This window comes from Macrobrachium rosenbergii, chromosome 32 (genome assembly GCF_040412425.1).
Source record: "Macrobrachium rosenbergii isolate ZJJX-2024 chromosome 32, ASM4041242v1, whole genome shotgun sequence".
Lineage (NCBI taxonomy): Eukaryota > Metazoa > Arthropoda > Malacostraca > Decapoda > Palaemonidae > Macrobrachium > Macrobrachium rosenbergii.
Window position 1 is genome coordinate 1,387,759 of NC_089772.1, and position 25,000 is coordinate 1,412,758.

General features: G+C 37.6%; 1 protein-coding gene across 3 annotated transcripts in view; it reads left to right on the forward strand.

The window, feature by feature from the left end:
* The first annotated feature begins 2,158 nt into the window (after positions 1–2,158).
* LOC136855609 (alpha-tocopherol transfer protein-like) overlaps positions 2,159–25,000 on the forward strand; it is a 117,480-nt gene continuing 94,638 nt past the window's right edge. Inside the window, exons 1-2 of one of the 3 annotated variants that reach the window (XM_067132703.1) lie at positions 2,519–2,568; positions 20,517–20,876. In XM_067132703.1, the coding sequence (XP_066988804.1) occupies positions 20,851–20,876 (26 nt within the window). In that variant the 5' untranslated portion in view covers positions 2,519–2,568; positions 20,517–20,850. Of the gene's footprint in view, positions 2,569–12,385; positions 12,697–20,516; positions 20,877–25,000 lie in introns of those variants that run through there. The other 2 variants (XM_067132707.1, XM_067132706.1) reach the window with 2 other exon arrangements.

Genomic DNA, 25,000 nt, shown 5'->3' on the forward strand with positions numbered 1-25,000 from the left:
TCTTTCACAATTGCACTGACAAACATTCCTCTTTCAAATCCATTTATTTATAACAGTAAGTAGCCTGTCCAAGAGTATTTCTACAAGTATTCTCTCTCCGCTCTTACTTTGCGACAGTGCCGTCTCGTTGTCGCTAACCTTTTCCTTCAACTCGCCTAACGCAACCGCCCTCTCACATTGTTTAGAAACTGCCTTGCACGGACTCACGCTATCCCAAAAACTTTCTTTCACTTCCTTTTCCATTCCTGGACCATAACAACTTTTTCGTCGTGCCGCACTTCATCACACCCATAAAACCCCGAACCAACACATGTACAGTACAGTATACTGTCACTTAAGTCGTCTTGACACTTTCAACTATCTTCATAGCCCTGCGTCTTTCACCTACCCCATATATATATATATATATATATATATATATATATATATATATATATATATATATATATATATATATATATATATATCTACCCCAAAGCCAAATCAAAAGTCCTTCAAAAGAAGGCATCGTGCTTACCCCATACAAAAATGGGAAAAAAGCACGTTAAAAGAAGAAGAAGTATATATATAATCGTATTACTTATCATATCAAGATCTATATTAGAATTTTGAGTGAGGAAGTGAGACAGATGTTAGAAGGGTAATAAGATAAGAACAATATGGGTTTAGACAAGAGAGAGAGAGAGAGTACGGATCAAGTTTACGGTCTGAAAAGGTAGGGGAGACTTTGAAAACAAACAAGAGAAGCAGAATGTGACACATGTAGACCTAGGAAAAACCAACGACAAAATTAATAAAGAGGCAACATGAAGGCTACTGAAAGCTGATTTAGGATGCTGAATGAGAAGTGTTTGTAAGAATGTGTAGATAAGAGAGTTGCTGGTCTGGTGTAAAAGTGGGCCTCAGTGGTTGCTCTACAGTAAATCTCTAGAGGAGTGATGGCGTAAGCCAGAGGAAGGTTCGTGGATGCAGGCGCAAAGCTGTGGAGGGAGTGTGTCCGGACGAACATTTCTGATTGGGGTTTGTAAAGTGAAACGCGTTTGCCAGGGGAGAAGTCTCAGAGTAAATGTGAGCAGGGTCATGAAGCTAAATGAAAACCAGGAAGATGGAGAAGTGAATGTTAATTTGGATGATGTGAGGAGAGAAGCAATTGATTCTTCTATTTTAGAAAATAAACATGATTGATGAAGGTATGATGACAGGAGAGTTGAATTACAGATTAGGTAAACTGAGAAAGTAACAAGGTGAGTGAAAACATTGAAAACACTATCTATGGAAGCCAAGAGGAAGATATCAAATGAGTCTTGAGAAAGCTCTTCTAAATGGAAGTAAAACATGAATGTTGAATGCAAATGAAAGAAAAAAGGTTGAAGCTTCTAAAATAAATTATTTGTGTAGTCTACACAGAATATGAACAGAATGGGCGAGAAATGTGGAGATATAAAAAAGTGGCGAAAAAGGCTGGCGGAATAAAAGGCTGGGTCAGCTGTTTTGAGATGGTCCAGTCATGTGGAGAAAGACTGTTGGTGAAAAGACTGTAAAATCCTGGAGTATTAGGAGGGAAGAGGAAAGAAAGACTAGAGATTCCATATTAAAGAGGCACGGGAAAAAGAAGAGCTTAAATATAGGAAGCGCAAGAGTATATGCATGATGGCACAATGTCTGTAGAAGAATTTGACATATTGCTGATGAGGCTTCTGGGTAAGCGGTCGATATTGTGGAAGTTTTCTGCACACAGGGTTTATCTGTAGTTCAGCAGTTAAAGTGTGAATATGGCACTGGCCATCGTATTTTTTTTTAGAATTACCCCCTGTCAGTTGAATGGAAATTGTTTATATATATATATATATATATATATATATATATATATATATATATATATATATATATATATATATATATATATGTATATATAGATAGATAGATAGATACATAGATAATGGTTATTAGCAATGTGCCAGGGAGTTCAGTTCTAAAATATTAGCCAAATGAAGGAGAAAAACTGATTTCCAATGATGACAGTATGTCTACGAACAAGTGGAACCTGCGATAAGATTGCTCCGTCCACCCCAGATAACAGACAAACGAACTGTCTTCCTCTCTTTCTCTCCCCACCCCTCCCCAACCCTCTCTCTCTCTCTCTCTCTCACGCACACACACATAACATCCACGCGACCTAAGTCGTTGTTCGGGACGTTCCTCTTCCAGCTAGTGCCGCCTTGGACATCTCCAGCACTGCACTATTGCTCCTGATCCTCTATACCTAGAAATCCCCAGGACGAACAATCTCCCTCCTGCGTGACGCGGCTTCCTCCCTTTTTCTTTTCCGCCATTCATGATTGTTGGCTCTTCTGTCACAATTCCCTCAGTTCCCCTCTTTCGGTCCCTCATTAGACATTCCTCCCGGTAACCCATTGACCCACTGGTGCCTTGTAGGCCCTGGAGTGCGTGTATGTGTGTGTGTTTGTTTGTTCTTGCGCCGTCCAAAGAGAGCAACGTGGGTGGGTTGTACTGCAGTAGTCGCCGACTCTTCGACCTCTCATAAGCTCTCTCTCTCTGTAACACCAAGTAAGGCAAGATAGAAATCCAACGAACAGAATTTGAGTGCATGTTTGTTTGTTCGTTTGTTGGTGCAATGCTTGTAATTCTTTTCAGCATCGCGGTCGCGTTCTGTGTACACTGTACTGTATAATAATCATCTCCAGGCGGAAATGTTAAGCGACCGATTCAGTTCGCGTGATTTGTCGAAAACAATGCGTCAGTTGTCTTCATTCACGGATGACCTGAGTTATGAAGACAATTTCTTCATGTCCATCGGGACTAGTCGCATTTGATAGGCAATTATTCTGTTCTGAAGATGCGGGCTTACTGCAAAAATTGTGTATGCGATTTTACAGCATATTAATTTGTGTTAACTGTAGCGCCTGGATTTTCGAGAATGGGTAAAATTTTGTTAACTCATATCCGGTCGGTTTCAGCGGCCTTTATGCATTTTTTTTATACAATGTTACATATCTCTGGCTTTTCATCTTTTAGTCATGTTTGTACAGATCTGTATATGGATTTGAGTAGCTGAGAAATCTCCCACAGAATCCCCAGAATGAAAAGGAGTCACGAGGAAGAAACTCCAACAGTTTTTGGAAACCGATGCCAATTCACATTATGATTGTGCAGATATGACAAATAGGTCAGAGTGGCGTTGAAATAGAGTGGAACCCTTATAAAGGAGAAAGTGTTAACCAAATCATTTATGAAATACTCAGGCTTTCACTGGTGGTGGGCACTGTCGAGTTGCCTGGTGTGTGTTTGCTCTTTATATCGTTCGTGACAAATAAATTGTCCCAGGCAACACAACAGCTTACGATTTTTTTTTTTTTTTTTTTCATGAAAATTATGAAAAAAGCCATCGACCACGACAAGATTTATGTGCCTGGGGGCACCGAGGATAGGAGGAAATTCCAGAGTTTGCAGGTCTTATGGTAAAAGCAGAAATAATCGTTAAATGGCCGACTCGTCAATTCCCAATCCTAGTTTCCGAACAACAAGGAGAATTAAAGAAGGAAGTTCTGGAGCCTCAAATGTTAACGGCAACGTAATCGGTGAATGTGAGTGACGGCACCTAAATTCTATGATTTTTGCAATTATTCGTGAGACGACGAGGCATGCAAAGCTGCTCTATAGAAGTTTTGTCGAACTGAAAGTGTAAATGACCCAGCAATTCATGTCTTGTTTTTTATTGATATTCTGACCATCATTGAAACTTGTAGTTAAAACCTACCTCGATCGGGACTCTGACCTGAAAACCGAAGTCCTTGAAGGGAAAACTAAAGTACGTGAGGAGTAAATTGCAAGCCTTTAGAGAAACATAGAGTCCACGAGGGGGAAGCAAAATTCAACGAAGGGAAAACCAACGTCGATGAAAGGAAAATTAAAGTAAAAAGGGGGAAAACTGCAGCCTGTGAGAGAAAAATGGAGGGACGTTGGTCGATCTCTACGAAAAGTAGAAGGTATGAAAGTTAATTAGGCCAACAGGAGACCTTGAACGGTTTCTCTCCTCCACGTGATGCTAACTTTTTTTTTTATTTCATTATGGTTAATCAGGAAATTAGTTTAGCGGAGATTTTGTCGAATTGGTGGTGGTAGTATTACAAATGATTATCATAATTTATAATTTAGGCAGAGATGGAAACCCTGATTTTGTATTTTCAATGAAATGGAGGAAGATTCATGTGGAAAAAGACTAAGAGTTTGAACTGTGTGTTAAATGAAATAGTTTCGTGCGCTCTTCTCCGGAACGATGAGAAATAAGTGATAAAATGGTGAGCTGAGAAGAGAGGTTCAGAGAATTGTAGAGAGAAGAGGAAACATTATTCATCGCATTAACAATAGTATCTATGACAACGAACAATATCAGTCACCGAGTGAAGATTGTTAATGGAAATAGATACTGCGGGTACAGACAAAACGTCATACGCTGATAATAACTAGATGGGATTTAATGCCGGAGGAAACTAAAGTCAAGCTTTTTGGAAGGGAGTAGGTTATGACAATCGCCAATCTTGGCCTCCCTGAAAAAATAAACCAAAAAAAACAGCGAATTTTGGTGATTGAGTAACAGCCCTTATTCCCTTTTTCGGAAAGATCTTAGATAGTTGAGGCATAGCACTAGTAAAGCAGAGGAAAATAATGAAGACCTTTCCCGCAGTAAGCAACACAACCTACCCTTGTTACAGGAAACAGTTTATCCTTGGCAAATCGACATTCTCTCTCTCTCTCTCTCTCTCTCTCTCTCAGTATATAAATATATATATATATATATATATATATATATATATATATATATATATATATATATATATATATATATATATATATATATATATATATATATATACTGAGCAGTCCCTGGTTTAAGACGGGTTCCGTTCTTACACCGCTTGTAAAAACAGAAAATCATCGTACTGAAAAATCGTTGAAATTCGTCAAAATTTACTTTTAATAACTGAAAAACGATGTAAACTGCATTTTTTATTGAGTTTTCATAAAAACTCCAAATTTTTATTATTCTGCCATTTTGGAGCCATATTTCTTCCGTTGGATCAGCATACGATATAACCCCGGAACATGTGTCATAAACCATGAAATAATTTCTGATGAATATATTTGAAAAGCGTATATTGATAAACCGAGGACTGCCTGTATATATATATATATATATATATATATATATAAATATATGTGTATATATATACACATGTATGTATTTATATAATATGCATGCATATATATATATATATATATATATATATATATATATATATATATATATATATATATATATATATATATATATATATATATATATTATATATATATATATATATATATATATATATATATATATATATATATATATATATATATGTTTAGCATTTAGACATTTCTCCTAGAAGGAGTGATTTCAGAGAAAAGACAAAGACAATAATTACCAGCACAATCAAACTTGCTGCTTCACACGCCTACACAGAAGGATCACCAGGAACAGGTCAAACCCTGTACACATATTGCGCCAATGACCTGCATCTTGTACGTGCCTACTTGCTTGTCAGATTTTTAGGTCCATCTCTAACCATTCATCACCTTCCATTCATTAGACAAGACCAAACCATTTCAGCCACTGATCCATCCTGTCTCCTGCACCAACCCTTTTACCACCTTTGATTTATCTCCAAATTTCTCACCTGTCAGTTCTTCCTTAGAAACAAATGCTAGTGAACAATTTATCTCCATAGTTTCCACCTTATTCTTTCATTTGCATGTAACATCCACACTTCACTTCCATATAAGAGAGTTGGTTCATCAGTCCCTTCATACATTTCCAGTGTTGGCTTCCATAGAAGCTCTCAAGTTTCCTCGCAATTTTTGCACACATCCTGCTGCCTTTCTTGCTTCTCTGATTCAGTGATTCACTTCTCTCATATTACCATCTTTCAAGTCATAAATTCCCAAATACTTAGAGTCTGCTGTTTCCATTCTCTCAGCACCCACATTAAAATTCATTGCTACGTCTTCTTCCTGGTTTCCATTTACCATCCTAACCTTACTTTTGCTCCCATTTACTCTCAGTTTTCTCCTCTTGCAAACACTTAAATTCTTTCACTAATTTGCAGTTTATTACATGCTTTTATTTAACTTGACTTCTGCGTCTGTCTGTCTGTCCATCTGTTTGGGTCAGATCTTGTAACTCAATTTTCGACCTGTTCCCTTCGTCCGATGGACTTGAAATTTTTCCATGATTACTCAATCCCGGTGACAGTACAACCTTACATGATCAGTAGGTCAGCAATGACCTCTAGTGACCCTACAGTGACCTCTCCCAGTGTCTCAGGATTTATGTAAAATAACTCTACGGATTCCCAAACCTTCTTTGGCTCCACGGGATATCACGTTTAATTTTTCTAGTTGCAATCATAGATCGGTTACAATTTCTGCCAAAACTAAAAAGTATAAAATAAAAAATATAAATTTTTTTAAAACACGTTTTTATTAAAATGCACTAAAATTATAAAATAATTTTTTGAGACACCAGGATTTTCTTACAATTAATCATGTCTACAAAAATAAAAGAAAATCCTGGTGTGTATAAAAAAATTATTTTTTACTTTTTGGTGCATTTTAATGAAAACGCGTTTTAAAAAAAAAAAAAATTTTTATTTTCACTCTACACACGTAGCGTTGCTTCATCTGTAAACATAAGTTTTTCATACTCTATTCACAACCCATCTTATTCAACAGATTCTTACCTTTATCTGCTGACCTGTCTCTGACTCCTCACATCGCACACCCATAGAAGCATTAAAGAGCCCAGTCTGTCTCAGGCCCATTTTTACACCACACCAGTCTCTCTGCATTCTATAAACTCTACAAACGCTTCACATCCATCACAAAGACTTTGACTTGCTCTCAGCACTTTTCCATCTGTACCATATATTCAGTGATTTTCAACCTGTTGCTCGAGAGCACCACTGGTCTGGCTGTGCTCTTGCACAGAGGTTAAAATCGTGCTCCTGATCACTAGCTATTTACAGGCTTAAGCATGAGGAAGAGACAATAGGCGGAACTGATTATGGATGCATAATATGATGCTGATTCCCTTATCCCGTTGTACTTTATAATTTTGTAGACTACGGTTGGGTAGTGTGTGTGTGTGTGTGTGAGCTACATAACATGTCTAATGTACAGTAAGTGTACTGTTCCCTGGCATTCTTCACCACACGGAATCATCTGGATTGTGGATGATTAATCCCATAAGTCAAATAAACTTTATTATTATTATTATTATTATTAAATGTGACTTATGTATGAAGTATGTCAGCGATTATGAAGAAGAATATTTCTATAATTTTAATAAATCTATGAGATAGAGAGCAATGCAGCAAACCACTAGGACCCATTCTAGTGTTTTCGTCTAGTTTTGGTTTTCTGCCCAAAGAGAGAGAGAGAAAGTCAGCTGTTTGCTGTTAGTTTATGTCATACTCGGCTTTATCTTAAATTGCAGCTGCATTTACAGCAGGAAGTTGCATTTTTGTGTTATTTAACCCATGCATGAATTTCCGTTTGTATTAAGAAAATTTCAGTAAACTAGCAAACAGTCTGTGCAGCATAGAATCATGGATATGTCTGTGAATGTAAAATGTGGGGTAACAGATTTTGTGCAACTTATTTTGCATCTCCATATTTGAGGTAGGATAACAGGCCTTTTATCTGAAAAATTTTTAATTTTTCTGCTGTATTATTCAGTATTAAAACAATGTATTCACTGTTATTCTAAGTGCCAATATGTATGCCATTACCTATCTAAATTTTTGAAGTGCCAGTTCGGAAAATGTTAATAACTTCCAGTTGAATACCTCAGAACCTTTGTAAGTATGCTCAAATTTGTGTAGGGCTAAAAAGCGCTTGACTGACTGGACCCCATCCAAAATCATGTTAGGGCGCTCACACTTACGTAGAAAACCACGGGACGGGTGCTCATCTTCTGAAAAAATCTAGGAACCCCCACTCTCAGGTTCCTCCACATTGCCTCACTGTCACGTCTATCATGAACTCTCTCCAAATCTGTGGATACCACATACAGATTCTTCTGCTTACATATAAACTCTCCACACAGCTGTTTCATAACAGACATTTCATCCACTCACCCTATCACTTTATGAACAATGTTCTTAATAGATAAGTGTCATCTATCTTACCTTCTCAATATACAGTAAATCCTACAATATACCCTCAATGTTATATTGAACAAAATTATGCCCGTGTAATTCCTGAAGTCTCCTCTGTGACCTTAACCCTTTCATTTCTCCCGGCATACCTAACCCCCACTTGGTCAGCCACTCAGTCTCACTTTTACCACCGTATCGCGGCACCTCCCATCAACTTCCGATGTCCTACCACTTCTCATCCTCCCATTTTCACTCCTTATGTTCTCAAAAATGACTTCCACCAGCATTTCCAGACAACCATAACTCCTTCCACTTTTGCGCCATTGAGCTCTGCTTCTCAACCTACTTTTAGCAAATGTCAAAATTCTTACTCCAACGACCTAGGATTGCTTTCTCTTCAGATCGTAGCACTCCAACAGCAACTTTTATTCTGAGATCCATATGCTCAGCATTCATCTTTCTCTCAGTATTTACTTCCTTGTAGAACAACTTATTCCCCCTGAACCCCAAGTTCACCTTCTTTCCCCCTTTTTATTGTATGCCTTCTTTTTTTTTCACATTCTTCTTGACCACCCAACCATCCTCCTGTACTCCTGTATAAAAACCTCTCATCATCTTGCAGTTGTGCCTCAAAGAACCTTTTTCTTTTATTTCTTTTCTAAGCTTCTCATTTTCTTATCCCACTATAGGTTTTTTTTCGTTCCTTTCCCACCTTCTTAAATCCCCTAACACTCCCTGTTGAATCCATAGCCCCATCCTGGAATTTTATGCACTCTTTAGGTACTCATTCAGCTTCTACTCAATTTCGATTTTCTCCTTATGGTCACCTTATTTCCTTCTTATCAAACTCATTTATCTTGATTAGGCTTATATCTACATCTTCATCCCTTCCTCTCCAAGCCTCTATATTAACTTTTGCTTCACCCAGATAATGATCAGATATATTTCTAGCCACTCTTCCACCTTAGCAGCCTAATCTAACAAACTGTATACTTCCACTTTCTGCGTCCCAATTATTTACTTGTAAATAATTTTCCTTAGGAACCTGGTATATCAAATAATCAAGCCCCTTTCCATATACATTTCCACAAGACTCTACATTCTTATTTACCAGAGAAACTGCATCTGCCCACATCAGCTCATTTTCTGTTCATTACTTTTGCATTTAAATAACTAGCACCTTTTCCTGTTCTCCAAATCTTAAAAGGCACAGGTTCATATTCTCCAAAAACTCTCTTTGTTTTCGGATTCTGTTCTGTCTACTCTGTTACAACTTATCATGCAACTTACGCTCTTATCAATAAAATCCTTGAACTAATTTTGTTGTACTTTTTCACCCATTCCCAAAGTCTTCTGCCACTACAAGTGCTGCCTCTTCCCTACCCCTAAACCTTCCCTTTGTCCCTCCTAATCCTGCGTGCACTGCCCTTCACCTTTGTCTCAAGCCATGCTAAAACATTCAGTTTCCTCTCAACAAAGTCAATTTCATACACTTCTTCTAATATACACACATTCAGAATCTCTATGTGCATTATCCTCTTATATTTTTTGTCATTTCCTGATAAATACACGGTATGAGGCTGCAGCCCCCAATACTCCCAGCCATTTGGTGACTTTCACCCTATGAGTGGCAAAGAAATGCCCTTATTTCGTGGCATTCCAGAGGAGTGAAAATGTGATCGCCACTGGCTTTGTGTGAAGAGATCCCTCTGGTATTTAGGGCCATTTCCTCTCGTCAATGGCTTCACAAACCTTCACTAGGTGCTCCTCTGCATTGGAGCTCAATATAACTGAACCCAAAATCATTGTCACATCCTATGGCACGCAAGTCTACCACTTATACCAAAGACCTGACAGATGTGGATGCCATTGCTCACAGCATGTTCCCTCATCTGCCATTTACAAACCATTCATTCCCTCACCAAGGAATTCACAACTCTGTACTACACGCTCTTCTGCCTTGGGATATTATGCATTAGAATCCAATGCCTCGAACGTTTTCTGTGGCAGCAGTGGCTGTGGAGTACTGCTTACTACCACCACAGTATCAGTCAAATTTTATAAATATATATATATATATATATATATATATATATATATATATATATATATATATATATATATGTCTGTATGTATGTATGTATGTATGTATGTACAAACAATATATATGTATATATACATGTATATACACAAAGTATATGTAAAATTGAAGTCTAGGTACCAAGTTCTTTTGTAACTTATCTAGCCCTTGGTACTTAGCCTTTGACGTGACACTTTTTGAGTGGTTTTCTGCTCATATAGTTGCCACGGGCATTTTGCATCATTATTATATATATATATATATATATATATATATATATATATATATATATATATATATATATATATATATATATATATATATATATATATATATATGACATTTTTTATCACACCGTGATTTCTATACGATCATGAAGCTACAAATTTCGCTTAATATCAAATCCACGCTACTCGGGAATATCCCCGATGGGGAGTTATCACCGAAGGGGAATTTTATAAGTGATAAATGGACGGGCACTGCCGAGTCTCGATCCCACGACACAGACGCGCATCCAGCGAATCCAGTCGACGCTAACCATATAGCGGGAATTTTATATGATAAATGGATATATATATATATAGTCGACGCTACCACTGAGCTATCAGTGGTTAGCGTCGACTGGATTCGCTGGATGCGTGTCTGTGTCGGGATCGAGACTAGTATCCATTTATCACTTATAAAACCCCTTCGGTGATAATTCCCCATCGGGGATATTCCTGAGGTAGCGTGGATTTGATATTAAGCGAAATTGTAGTTTATGATCATATATATATATATATATATATATATATATATATATATATATATATATATATATATATATGCACGCGCATGTGTGTATGTGTGTACCTTTCCAAGGTGCTCATCCCGATGGAAAATTTAGACAAAAGTAAAGCTCATTACAACCTTGATCATCTCTAAACGGTTTATCATTTTACTTGAAGTATTTTCAGCCTCTGCGGTCCTGCTGATACCGGTGGAGTTAGATTTTCGTGTTAACTCCTCTTTTATGGGTTCATCTAGTCATTACCACACAAGCGCATAAGCTCCCCGTTCGGTAGGCCTTTGCGTGGAAACTTGGATGACTCGATTCGAAACCAGTGAGTCACTTAGGTCAATTGTTACTATATTTCTTATCAGCCAAGAAGTAGCCTCGGTTGGAAACTCTGTGTGCTATAAGCTCAAGGGGCCCCATAAGAAAGGAGCTCAATATGGAATACGAAATACAGGAAAGAAATAATAAAGGGAAAGAAATAAGATAAGCGATAAGGTAGATTCAACAAGGTAAACATATATAATCTATATGAAACGAGACTCGTGTTTGTTAAGTTATAGATATTTTCATCTAGATTTTGGGTTATTATTAATTTTAGGATATCATAGACAAAAAAACCGGCTTGAAAGCGCTGATGGTGTTTTTGAAATAACTTCACCCCGACGAAAATTTTTCCCATTCACAGACACCGAAAAACTGCGGTTGAAGTTGATGCAAAAATAACGATTTTAGACACCGGTCTACGTCTAAGAGAAACCTCATCAAATTTAGGGCCCAGTTAAAACTCCCAAAGGATAGAGATTTTAGGATAGTCCTGGGTCAAAAACTTCAGCTATCGTATATGCACACAGACACTAATATATATATATATATATATATATATATATATATATATATATATATATATATATATATATATATATATATATATATATATATATATATATATAGGTGAATAATACTGCAAGGCCAGTTACAAGTTTTTCGGTGATAAATAGGCCAATTCATTTACAAAACATAATCGTTGGAAACAGATTAATATTAATTTTCTTACTAAAACTTGGCAAAATGGGTAAAACAAATACTGTACATACAAAAACTTGCAATGCAAATGGAACCTAAGATCAATAAGGGTAATAAAATATAAAAAGAATAGAAAGAACCAACTAAAAATACAAACGTATCAAGAAGAAAAAATACAAACTGAAACTAGCGAATACAAAGTAAAATGGCTGTTGACCAGTCGCGTCCTTTCTAAAAAAAAACCAAATTATGTAATTGCTAATTGTACGGTATATCGGACAAGCTGTTAGGTTGTCATTCAGTTGCGGTTTCACCTTTGTAAACAACTCCGAAATTAGGAGCTCCATCCTGTTTGAGCAGAGATTTAATATCCAGGTCAGTGAATGGATTGGATGGTCTCGCTAAAGAAGTGTGCGCTCTTTTGACAGAAAAAAAATAGGTGGTTTTGAAAGAGGAAATCTTGTTCTATCAGAACCCTTTGTGTTCCAAAATTCCGTGGCCGAGTCAGCGAGGACGGGTTTCCACGTACAGCAGACCACCTGGGGACAGGGAAACAAATAAACGACCTAGGAAATAAGTACAACAGTAAAACGGTCAGTGCAGTTAAATTTGAATCTAATTTAAGGGAAACTGTGTTTAAGTATTTCTTGCAAATTTTTTCGGACCTCGTGGCTACTAGAACCAAGGTAAGGTAATTTTATGTACTGATGTCTTTACCAGCGGTCTATAACGAAACTTTTGAATTGAAATGTTTTCAGTTTTGTAAATACAAAAATAGGGTAAGAGCTTTCGGTAAATTAATTCTGGAGGAAAACCATGCCTTGAAAACATTTAAAAGCGGAACAAACATTGTAAGCTATGTCACAGTACGTATTGAGTCAAATTTATAGCGATATTTCACAAGTAAAACAAATGTTGGGGTGACGAGAATTAAAATATTTACAAAACAAATCCACGTGTGAAAGTTCCTTGATGTGCTACCTGCCGTTGGCTGTGTTATTCGTTATCAAGATTAAGGGCAGGAATACGATGAGATACGCATTTTGTTTTAGTCCTACTTTTCGTGACAACATCGCCACCTCTACACCATTGTGCGAATAAGCGCCTTGCGCGTCTAATGTGTTGTGTGGGACTGGGTTGCACTGGGTGTTCTGCCGGTAATTGTATCGGAACTCTGTAAAATCCCGTGAAATATTGGAATTAACGTTCTTCAAGTTTATTTTTTTCAGATTATTTCCATTTGGGAAGCCAGTCATTAGAGCAATTCTGGGTCAACCAGTTGTCATTTTTTGGGGTGCAGTCATTCCTTCTTTTAAATGAAAATAGCGTTGACAGGCATTGCTTTCGTTGACCGTCAGTTTAAAGAATTATATAGTCAGTCCTCACGCAACATTGGCCACAGTTAATTGCCGCTACTACTGATATTAATAATAACCATCTCTATATATGATATAAGGGAAAGTGTAACAATGGTAATCTGTGTAATTAACTCCACGTTTAGACTGTCATCAAGGCCGAGGCCAGCATCTCTTACCACTTGACCTTATGTGAGCACACAGAATTATGTACCTTGCTTCGAGCTTTGAGGTCACATAATGTCTGTGGGGTCGAGCTTTGCCGTATGACCCTTTTGTTTTACATTATAATCTTACCTTTTTGTCACACGGTCTCTTGATATTATGACTTTGGGTATGGCAATCACTTCTTTCTTCCCGATAGAGTGGTTCGTCCCTTCATCTGATCCTTTTCTTGAATAGAAGGCTTATCAAAAGAAATAAGAATTGGTGGTCTGGATCGGGGTCGGTAAGAAGAAATTTGGACCATAAATTAGTTCATTAAAATCGGAGTGACCTGCCTCTTGGGAAATGTTTAAAAAGAAAGAAATTTGGTGCCGCAAATCCTAAAGAGTGGAGTGTCATGAAATTTTATACTGATTCATCTTGTAATACAACAATTTATGTGGTGGTCCACAAAGTAATTAATTTGCGGACATAAAAAACATTTTTGTATGCTTCTGTACATGTTGGTAGTTATGTTGTTTGCCAAATGTTTTTAAACTTACTTTCACTATCTCAGTTATTACTCTTGGACCTTTGAAACAAGTGCGCGCAATTCGTTTGACAGTGTCAGCATCCATGTTCTGTGATGGGTCGCAGGCTTGAAGTTCTAGTAGAACTTCTTAAGAGCATTGAATTAGTGACTAATCAACAGTCTAATCAACAGATTCTCTCGCCCTTTCTCTCTCTCGTTCTGCTCACTTCTGATAGATGACATCACTGCTTATTTTCGACGAAAGTTCATCAGGTTGTAGTTCCGGTTTCATCAGTTAAGACCTAAAGAAGTCCTTCCGCTTTTGATGCAGAGTAACTCTCGCTGAGTCATCTCCGTACCTAACGCGTTGCGGTCCAGAGTTCTATTTGGATAGGGACATTTGATTAGTCTCCTAAGTCACTAAATATAAGCAAGCAAAATCAGCAAGCGTATGAGTGAGTGAGTGAGGGAGGAGGAGGAGAGTCCTAGTCAAGTGTAGAGATTACTGACCAAACTAATGTATAGGGGTAAAGTATAGTCGCTGAATGAATGAAGAATAGAGGTGGAAGCACTTGAGGTGAACTGTTTGCGCAGGATGTATTGGTGAAGGATGGTTCTTAGAGTTAAAGTTAAAGTTTGGTGGTTTCAGTCCTCCCACAGGCTATTGCCTCTCGGTCTGATGTCGGCCGGGTAACAGCAACCCCCCACCATGATGTCACCCATGGCAGTAACCATTCGGTAGAGTCTCGCTATCCACCCCTTGACAGGGAGCGAACGCTGGTCCCCAAGACTACGAGGCCAACACGTTACCAAATATACTATCCTAGATATGACAACAGGGGAAGATAGACCGAAGTATTATAGGATAGTCTGGACACACGGAGATAGTGGAAAAGGATAATGTAAAAATTATATAAATTTGCAGACACTATACATACATACATACATACATACATACATACATACATACATACATACATATATGCTGTATATGTATTAATATCTATATATAAGTATATGTATACAAATATGTGTATATGAATATATATATACATATATATAATGTAAATATATACTTGTATATCTATATATACATATATATATATAAATATATATATATATATATATATATATATATATATATATATATATATATATATATATATATATATATATATATATATATGTATATATAATATATATATGTATATATATATATATATATATAAATATAAATATGTATATATATAAATATATTTATGTATATACATAAATATAAATATGTATATATATAAATATATATATAATGTATATATATATGTATTTATTTAAATATATGTATATATATACATATTTATGTATATACATAATATATATAAATATGTATATATAAATATATATATATATAGATATATATATAGATATATATATATATATACTTATATTTATATGTGTAAATATATATATATATATATATATATATATATATATATATATATATATATATATATATATACATCTTGCAGAACATTATACAGCACTGGATATTTTGCATCCTGTAAAAATATGAAGAAGTACAAATGGTAGAGGGGTCTTCTGTTGATTTTGTTCCTCAGATTTTCTTATCTACGTTAAACAAATGTCTTTCATTGACTGTTACGTAACAACTCTTGGCAACATATACGTACCAAACGTCCCCTTTCTTTTCCTTGAACCTAAATACCATCATGCGCCACTGCACCGAAAGCAAACAAATTCCCTCAAAACCCGAGCTGCGGAGTGATTCTGCCACGCGACGAGCCTCACATAAAACCCTCATAATCCAGCAGTACTCCAAACGGGAGTGAGGTGAGGCCTTTCTTCCTTCCTTCCTTCCTTCCCGGGTCCTCTCGCTAGAGTTGACTAGTCACATGTACTCCCAAAATCAATTACGTGGAGGTAAAAATCATCAACAAAAGGCTACAGTACAGTCGGGACCATCAAGGGCCTTGGTAAAAGGACACTCCAGATGTTTTGTAGTGTGAAAACGATATAAGCGCACACTCATTTATATTATATATATATATATATATATATATATATATATATATATATATATATATATATATATATATATTATATACAAAAATATACAAAACAGTTATTTAAAGTATCGTTGCTCGGAATAACATAAGCATGAGCAAAAAATTACAAAATAACAGATAGGTGTGAAGTATAGGCTACAAAGAGAGAGAATAAAGATGGCAAGTAATGAGAGTACTGCAGTGAATCTGAGCGAGTTTTTAAGAGTATAAAAATGGTTCTATAGAGAAGTTAATTCAGAGGAAGAAGCGTGAAAAATGGAAAATGCATGATCGATTAAATGAATCAAATGGAAGTATGCTTGCTGAAGATATGCATTACTATGACGTCATTTGTTTTGAATGGTTCTCGGGAGGAAGAGGTTACTGGTACTTTCGGTTCTTTCCACCTGACTTTCCATCCTCTTCCTAACAATTGTCTCATGGTGCAATTGCGAGGTTTTCCTCCTGTTACGCCTTTCAAACATTTTTTCTCTCGATTACCCTTTTCAGCGCTGAATGACTTCATAGGTCCCAGCACTTGCCTTTGACTTAAATTTTATATTCCATTCCATGGAAGAATACTAGTGATAGTGATTCTTCAGTAGGTAAGGATGACAATTAAGAATCTGAAGAATGAAGAGCCAGCTGGAGTTGATGGAATTGCTTATAAGATGCTGCGGCATGGTGGCGAAAGTGTAACTGGTCAGGGTGAGTAAGGTATGACTAGGAGAGAGAAAAATTCTAAAGAAACTGGTGAGGGGTATAATCAGTTCCCTCTCAAAGGGAAAGGGTGACTAAGAATTATAAGGGCGAGGCACTGCTCAGTATGAAGGGGAAGGTGTGTGATGGGATTTTGGTTCAAAAAACAAGAAAATTAACACATTGTGGGTCGAAGGACATGGTACGAGTTTTACAAAACAGCTGTGTGAAAATTCTGTGAACAAAAGGAAAAAGCTGTTATGTGTCCCACATAGGCCTACAAAAAGTTTATGGCGGAAGGGCAGCGATTCAGTGTGGAGGGTGCTGAGGATGTCTGGTTTAAAGGTAATATGCTGTAAGCAATTTAAAGCGATTATATTGAAAGTAAAGGAGCTTGTATGATATAGATCCGAGGGTGACTGGCCTGGTGTAAAAAGAGGAGTGACACCAGGATGCATTGTGTTTACTGATTTAATTAAAGGGGACGTACGGTGGATGGTCTACAGAAATGCATACTTTTGGTAAAGATCATTTAAACATGAAAACAACACTTATAAAGCAATACTTTCAGTGCTCACGGTTCTAAAATAAATTCAAGTAACGTATGCATGACTAGAAAATTGATCTGATATGACTTTTTCAGTTATAACCACGACGCATGTTTGAAATGTTCTGTTGGTGGCAGCTCGATCGCCTAAAGTTATCGTACCGGTATGCCAGTGTAAATCTTTTTGGGATAAATAATATACTGTAGTTATGCCAGAATAATGATGCATTATCAGTCTGTTTAAAATACTTTGAAAAACGGCAAAGTAAATGAAACGACCAGTATACCTTTTTAATTAACTATCTTTCTTCCTCCTTGCTAGTATTCATTTCTCTCTCTCTCTCTCTCTCTCTCTCTCTCTCTCTCTCTCTCTCTCTCTCTCTCTCACAGACACACACGCACACACATACAAGCGGGATATATTACTGACAATGTAACTGTCAGCCTATTAAAGATATTTCAGAGTATCAATAACAATACAAGCGGCGGAGGAGCCATAGGCCACGTCAGATATCATTTCAGGACAGATGGCAGCAGTCGACATGCAAAATTACTTTTAACGTCGTATAAAACATAAATGACGAAATATTTACAGATAGACAAAGAACATTTTTATCAAATTACAGTTAATATATATTTCAGAAAACATGAAACCATTTTTAGGGCTGTAACTTCAGTACGTTTTAGAATGGAGCGATGTTTGAAGACAGACGAAGACTTTTGGTTTTAATTGTAAAGTCCTGAATGGAGTGTGAGCTGGATGATGTTTGCAGATGAGACATTGTTATCTGGGAGTAGTGATGAACTGGAATTGGAATTTAAAATTTAGGCCTAAGGCCAAGCTCTGTGACCTCCAAAGTAAAGGAGGGTTTAAAGGTGTAACGAAGGGGGCGGGAACCTCACAGCTGAACAATAAAACAATTGTTAGGAGAGGGTTGCAAGTAAGATGGAAGAAAGAGAATGTGAATGGAGGTGCAATAAAAGGAATGAAGGGGGCTGCAGCTAGGGGCCGAGGGACGCTGCAAAGAACCCTAAGCAATGCCTACAGTGCACGGCGTGGGGTGCACTGATGACACTACCCCCTACGGAGGGAATGGCGAGAAAAACTAGAAGAACGAGAACATATAGGGACAGGAGGTTATAGGGGTAAAAACAAATCGTTTAGAAAGGGCAGTTAATGTTAATATGAGGTGTATGGGTATTTGACGAATGGTGGTAGGATGAAAGGAGACGTGATCCAAAGAGTAGGCGAGGCAGGGGAGGGGGGCGGGGTTGGCGGTAAGTATGCAGAAGATTTAGAATAGAGGCGAAATGCCTATGGAATCCAGTGCTGAAATGTATGAAGGCATTGTTGAGCCAACTCGCCTTGCAGGGTGTGGAACGAGTGCAAATGAAAGACAAGAGACTGAAGCAGTTGTAATGAATGTTTTATATAGTATAGGCCTATGTATGTGAAAAGGATAGAATTGATGAGAAAGGTGAAGAGAGGGGTCAGAGTGTTTCGAGGTGGTTATTTTGAGAGAATAGAGTACGGTAGCTTAATGAAAAAAGTGAGTGATTCCGTGGAGCTGGGTGGAAAGATCGGAAGAAAACTTGAAAGTACTGGAACTGAAACGGAAGGGCTTTTATGTTCGGGAAGAGAGAGAGTGCATGCAACATAGAGGTGAGTGGTGCATTGGCCTATGGTTCAGCGTGAGACTGGTGTTCCCTTGACAGTCTGCTTAGCAGTGCTATAGATGTTAGGACCCACTTGGTTTTAGAAAAGCTTAGGTGCTCTCTCCTTAGGTTGAAGTGTCCTGTTCCTGCGTCTTTATTGAAAACTTTGACTTTTATATTACTTGGCCACTGTTCATCTGTATATAGATTTAATCACTTAATCTTATTTATTACTTTCCGTTGTTAAAATGTACATTAGAAGTTTGAACTCCCGTTTGAACTCAGTTTACTTCACTCTTGTAAATGGGTTTTCAGACAAGGCAACTGACTTTGAGGTGATGTTGTATATTAAAAGTAACTGTGTACCCATACAGTAAAAAATAACTGTCTTGTAAGAAAGTGTCCAGATGACCAGTCCAGACCTACATGTTACTAATGGCCCAGAAGCCAGAACAAAGGCTCTTGATTTTGCTCACTTACAAAGGAGTCAGTGGAGAAAGAGGGTGACCTCGGGTTGGATGAAGGTCATTCTAAAGGACTGACATTGCTCCACAGAAAAATATATTGATCGAAGTTGGTTCTGTTGTATAATGATAATAATTCTTATGATACACAAAACATAAAAGTGCCAGCAAGGTGGGCATTAATGACTCACATTACGTTTTCCTTGAAAGATTTTGAGAAGATTTTGAAGACAGGAAACTATTGTTATTAATACTGATGCTGATTCGTTAATTTAAGAATCAAATTATTATAGGAGCAAGGATTTCAATCATGTATTCTTTTGTATTATTGACAAATGTATAAATACTGTTTCTGAATTTATAAATGGTAATTTAACTGGAACAGCTGATCGATGCCGAGTCCACTCACCACAAGGTCTCGGGTGTGGGTGGAATTTCAGTATAGGTTGCAGTGGTGCCCCGTCAGAGATACCCTGCATATGCGCTTGTATGTATGCACTAAGCATTGACTTACTGCTTACATGGTGGACAGTTCGAATCCCCGAGGATGGAGGATATGTATACAGTATATACAGTATATACATATATATATATATATATATATATATATATATATATATATATATATATATATATATATATATATATATATATATATATATATATATATACTACAAAGGGTCACCCTTCCCAAGCTAACTCGCCTGCCTAGCTTCACAGGAGGAAATAAAATAAAATATAAACCTTTATGCTTGTAAGAAAAGCAACGTAAAACTAAAACTGTTTTAATTCTGTTCACAGAAGCACAGTCAGTCGTTTTTCATCACACTGCTGACTGACAGGAAGGCTATGGAAAACATTTGCCCTTTCTTAATCGCTAATTTATTGCTCCCTAGACACTCCTTAATCTCCTTTTCTTTGGACCCATGACTGCCTGAATACCTCTGTTCCAGGGACAAAGCCGTTTAAAGAAAAATCCCTGCCGTAGGCTGAGACGAGCCAGTGGAGAAGATTTACTCGAGGAGAAAGTTCAGGGGCCCATAGCAACCACCATGTGGCCCCTGCCCTGCCATGTGGTGACCTGGTCAAAGACAGTGCTCCAACAATCTGCGGGCGCGATCATGGAAAATTGGGTATGAAGAGAGAGTGGGAAGTTGATCCTCCAAAGGTCACCCGAAGCAGCTTCCCCTTGACCCCAGCTCCTTCTGGGCCATATTCCCGACCCGTGGCTTTCTTGCTCTAGCCCAAGTTTTCCTACCAGTGAAAATTCCTCCTCCATTCTTATCTATGGCAAAGGCAACACTCCAACTAAGGTAACCTACCTTGATCAGAGGTATTTATTAATCAGTCACAAACTTATTATTCTTTTACTGATTTTTCCGTTTCATTTTCAAAGTGCAAATTTCCATGCTAGACCTGACTTCATTTTTCAGGGCATTAATTTAACTCGTAAGTGTTTCCAGTGTCGTAAATTGAGATACCTTGGCACCTTCCGTGCACTTCTCAACTTTTCCTTTGATTTCGCTGTTTCTTTCCGTCGCGCAAACTTGTGCATTCTCCACTGCAGACGGAGACACTTGCTGTGGAATCTCCCCTTTGATTGTGCCCTGCTTGCCACGCATGGTCCCAGCCACGGCCATGTAGCCCTGCAGTGCCATTGAAGTGGATTTCTTTGACACCTTGCAATTATTGTTTGTTATTGTAGATTAGTTATTTAGGAAGACCTTGTTTCCCTGCCTCAGTTATTCCCCGTTCTTCTGATTTTGTTGTTAATGTAAATATAAGTGAAAAGTGACCCTAAGTGTTTATCTGCAACTTCTTCCTATTGAGTAAGAGCCTTCAGCTCATTTTCTTTTCTTTTATGATTGCCTGATCCCAAATAGTAGTCAGATATAAGAGATTTCCCATGGTCAGTGAAGCATTCTGTCAGAAAAAGCATAAAGGTAATTTTCCTGCTCAGAATCCAAGCACCTTCACATTTGAAACCATAAGATATATATATATATATATATATATATATATATATATATATATATATATATATATATATATATATATATATATATATATATATATATTTATATACATGTATGTATGTATGCATGTATGTATAATTTGTGTGTGCATATATAAATATACAAAGACAAGCGCTCATGTGCGCATACTCACACACAAAATGCTATGTATATATATATATATATATATATATACATACTTTATATATTATAATGTTTCTTTCACTGCGTTAACTGCGGTATGTTGCGTGTCACATCGTTTATTACAAAAGAGAGTGCTGCCTAGTTTTTTGTGGCCGGTTTATGAGAGAGAGAGAGAGAGAGAGAGAGAGACAGAGAGAGAGAGACAGAGAGAGAGAGAGAGAGAGAGAGAGAGAGAGAGAGACAGAGAGAGAGAGAGAGAGAGAGAGAGAGAGAGAGAGAGACGTATAGTGAGTTTGCATGCTAGCGCAATAGGTAGTTGGGACGCCGATCGGTACCTTCGTCGAATAATATTCCAAATCATCTTATTCGGAAAACATCCGGGTCGACTTTGCTTGTGTTAATGTTATCGACGCGCTTTTTTTCTTCTCGCTGAAGGTCAAAGGGCACGCGTCGCCGAGCTCCGTGATGGCGCCTCTAGTCAGTCACGCGCTTTGGGAGATGACAGGGGCGTCCTCTAGGACGTAAAGCAACAACAACGACGGTAATAATAATAATAATAATAATAATAATAATAATAGTGTCATAGTCTGCAATAATAATAAAAATAGCACTCTATATTTGTATTTGTCAGACGATTATTTGCAATTATCGGTACTTTTATTATTATTATTATTATTATTATTAATGAATAGATAAAAATGTATTAAAATGCAAGGAGAACAGTATTATGGTTGCAATGCATTGCACCTTCGCTTGAACTTATGAAGTTGCAATTGCACGACATCCTCTGGGAGGCTGTTCCACAGTCCAACGTTGTGAGGAATAAAGGACCTCTGGAACCGAGAAGTTCGACATCATCGATTGTGAATGTGAAAGATCTCTGTTAAAATACAACTTATGAAAAAGTGACAAACAAGAGACCATCCGTCGATGGTCCAAGTCATAACTGCTAAAGTTAAGAAACAGAAATCTACCACCACGAACCACTCTAATACTTTATCTAAAAGAGATGAATCTGTGGCAGAAGCAGACATCCACACCTGAGAACAGGATTCTAGTAAAGGGAACACAAATGACTTAAAACAGGTTGCAACGATTATATCACTGTTATAAATATATGAGGCCTTATGAACAATACCTAACTTTTGTGCGTCATTTGCTGAAACTTTCATTAGATGTTTCTCAAAAGTAAGGTCTGAGTCAAAAGTTAAAGCTTCAGACTCATTCAGCAAAGTTCCATCCACCTGAAGGGGGCGATGGGATGGGAAGTCTGTACGAGATCTACTAACCAACAGTGTTTTCGTTTTACTGATGTTCAGCCTCATACCCCACCAACTACACCATTCCCTGAACCCGGTCCATGTCCCGACTGAGGCTGAGGGCAGCTTCATTTCTCATAAGTGGAGACTTTACTACACCCACAAGTGTTGCATTATCAGCATACTGGACATTCTTGTTTTCCAGGCTAACAACCATATCACTTGTATTCACTAAAAATAACAGTGGACCAAGAAATCTACCCAGTGGAACTCCAGACACAATATGTCTTAGTTCACTAAAGATCCCGTCCACAGCAACTCGCTTGTGCCTACCTGTAAGGAAATCTTGAAAAGTAATCCTAAAACATACCAACCCACTCCAAGATTCTGAAGTTTATAAATAAGTGCCTTGTGATTTACTAACTCGAAAGCAGCACTAAAATCTATTTGAACTATTCTACACTCAAAACCCTTATCAAGATTCCCTTGCAAATGGCATGTCAAGTCCAAAACTGCTGCCCATATGCATATTGACTATCCTCTAACAATTCTTTAGATTCCACATGGTTACATAGTGGCTTAAAAATAAGTGTTTCAGCAACTTTGGAGATCACAGGGAGACTAGAGATTGGCCTGTAGTTTTTGCAGTCTGCAGATATGCCACTCTATGGGACAGGTACTTTATTACTAAGATTGCGCTCCTCCGCAAATAAACTACGTTGACATGAAAATCTATAGAATCTACTCAATCTTGGGAGACAACACACTACAACCGTAAAAAAAAAAAAAGGGAAGAAACCATCAGGATCTTCTCCACCCCAGCTATCAAGATTATCCAGAATTTTCTTAACATCCCTGGAGCAAAGTGCAAATTTAGTAAGAATAAGTTCAAGATGACAAGCATCAGGGAGAGGGACACCCTCAGCTCATTGCTTAGCTTCAAAAGCTCGGTGAAGCAGTTCAGCCTTTTCCTAAGGGCCAGTAACCAATCTACCATCATCTGTTAGTAGTGGTGAAATGGAAGACGAGCCTGACCCAACGATACATGATGCCAATTTGATCCACCACAAATGAGGCTGAGTAATTCCTTCAAGTTTCCTCTTCAAGGAATTACTGTAATTTCTCTCGGCTGTATGGTAAGTTCTAATCGCAGCATGGCGAGACTCAACAAAAATGGTGTGATTTTCATTTGAACGAAATCCGCCAGGTTTGCCACAACAACTGGGGGACGACAATCAGGATGGATTTAGAAATAAAACGCTCAGAGGGAAAAGAACAGGTAAAGATGATGAAGGCACTTTCCTGATAATCCACCAAGCAGCTTTTGCTTTCTCATCAGCCTGTCCTCCACACACTTTGAAAAAAACAGGGAAGTGAATGAAAAAGAGGATAAATGCCTGATTGTACCCTCAGGCAAGGGAATTCAAACCCAAGACCATGGAAGGCCACAGTGCAATGGCTGTGTCACAGTCCAAAGTTGGAGAAAAAGGTTTGTATTCAGTCACCTGCTCTTAGAAAGATTGCCTACCAAGGCTAAAGTGTCCCTTCTACCCGCTTGCATGATTTTGGAGTGTCATCCTCCTAGAAGAGTTGCCTGCCAAAACTAAAGTCTCTTGTACCCTAACTCGTGTAGGCAGGGACGTCACACCCTGAGTGAATGCTGCTAAGAAAAGCCACATTAACCCACTACCATAGTATCCTAACTGTTTGTTTTGTGTGTAGACCTGGATGTGGCTACTTTTTTCGTGATCCTGGTAGGCTATCGTCAAACAAAAGGCTTGACTTCTTTCGGTAATTGGAAACTTGCGTTGTTTAGAAAGAAAGGTTTGTCATTATTCGAAAGCCAAAAGTCACTCCAATTACATATTTTTTCCCTGGCGTCTAAAGCAGGTATGAAATGTAAACGTAAACATGAAACAAAAAGATAACGAAATAAATGAAATATACAAGAAACTTTCTATTTAACCGATTAGAATCAGAATGCTTGTCACCTCAAAGGTATTCGTACTTGGAAAGGAA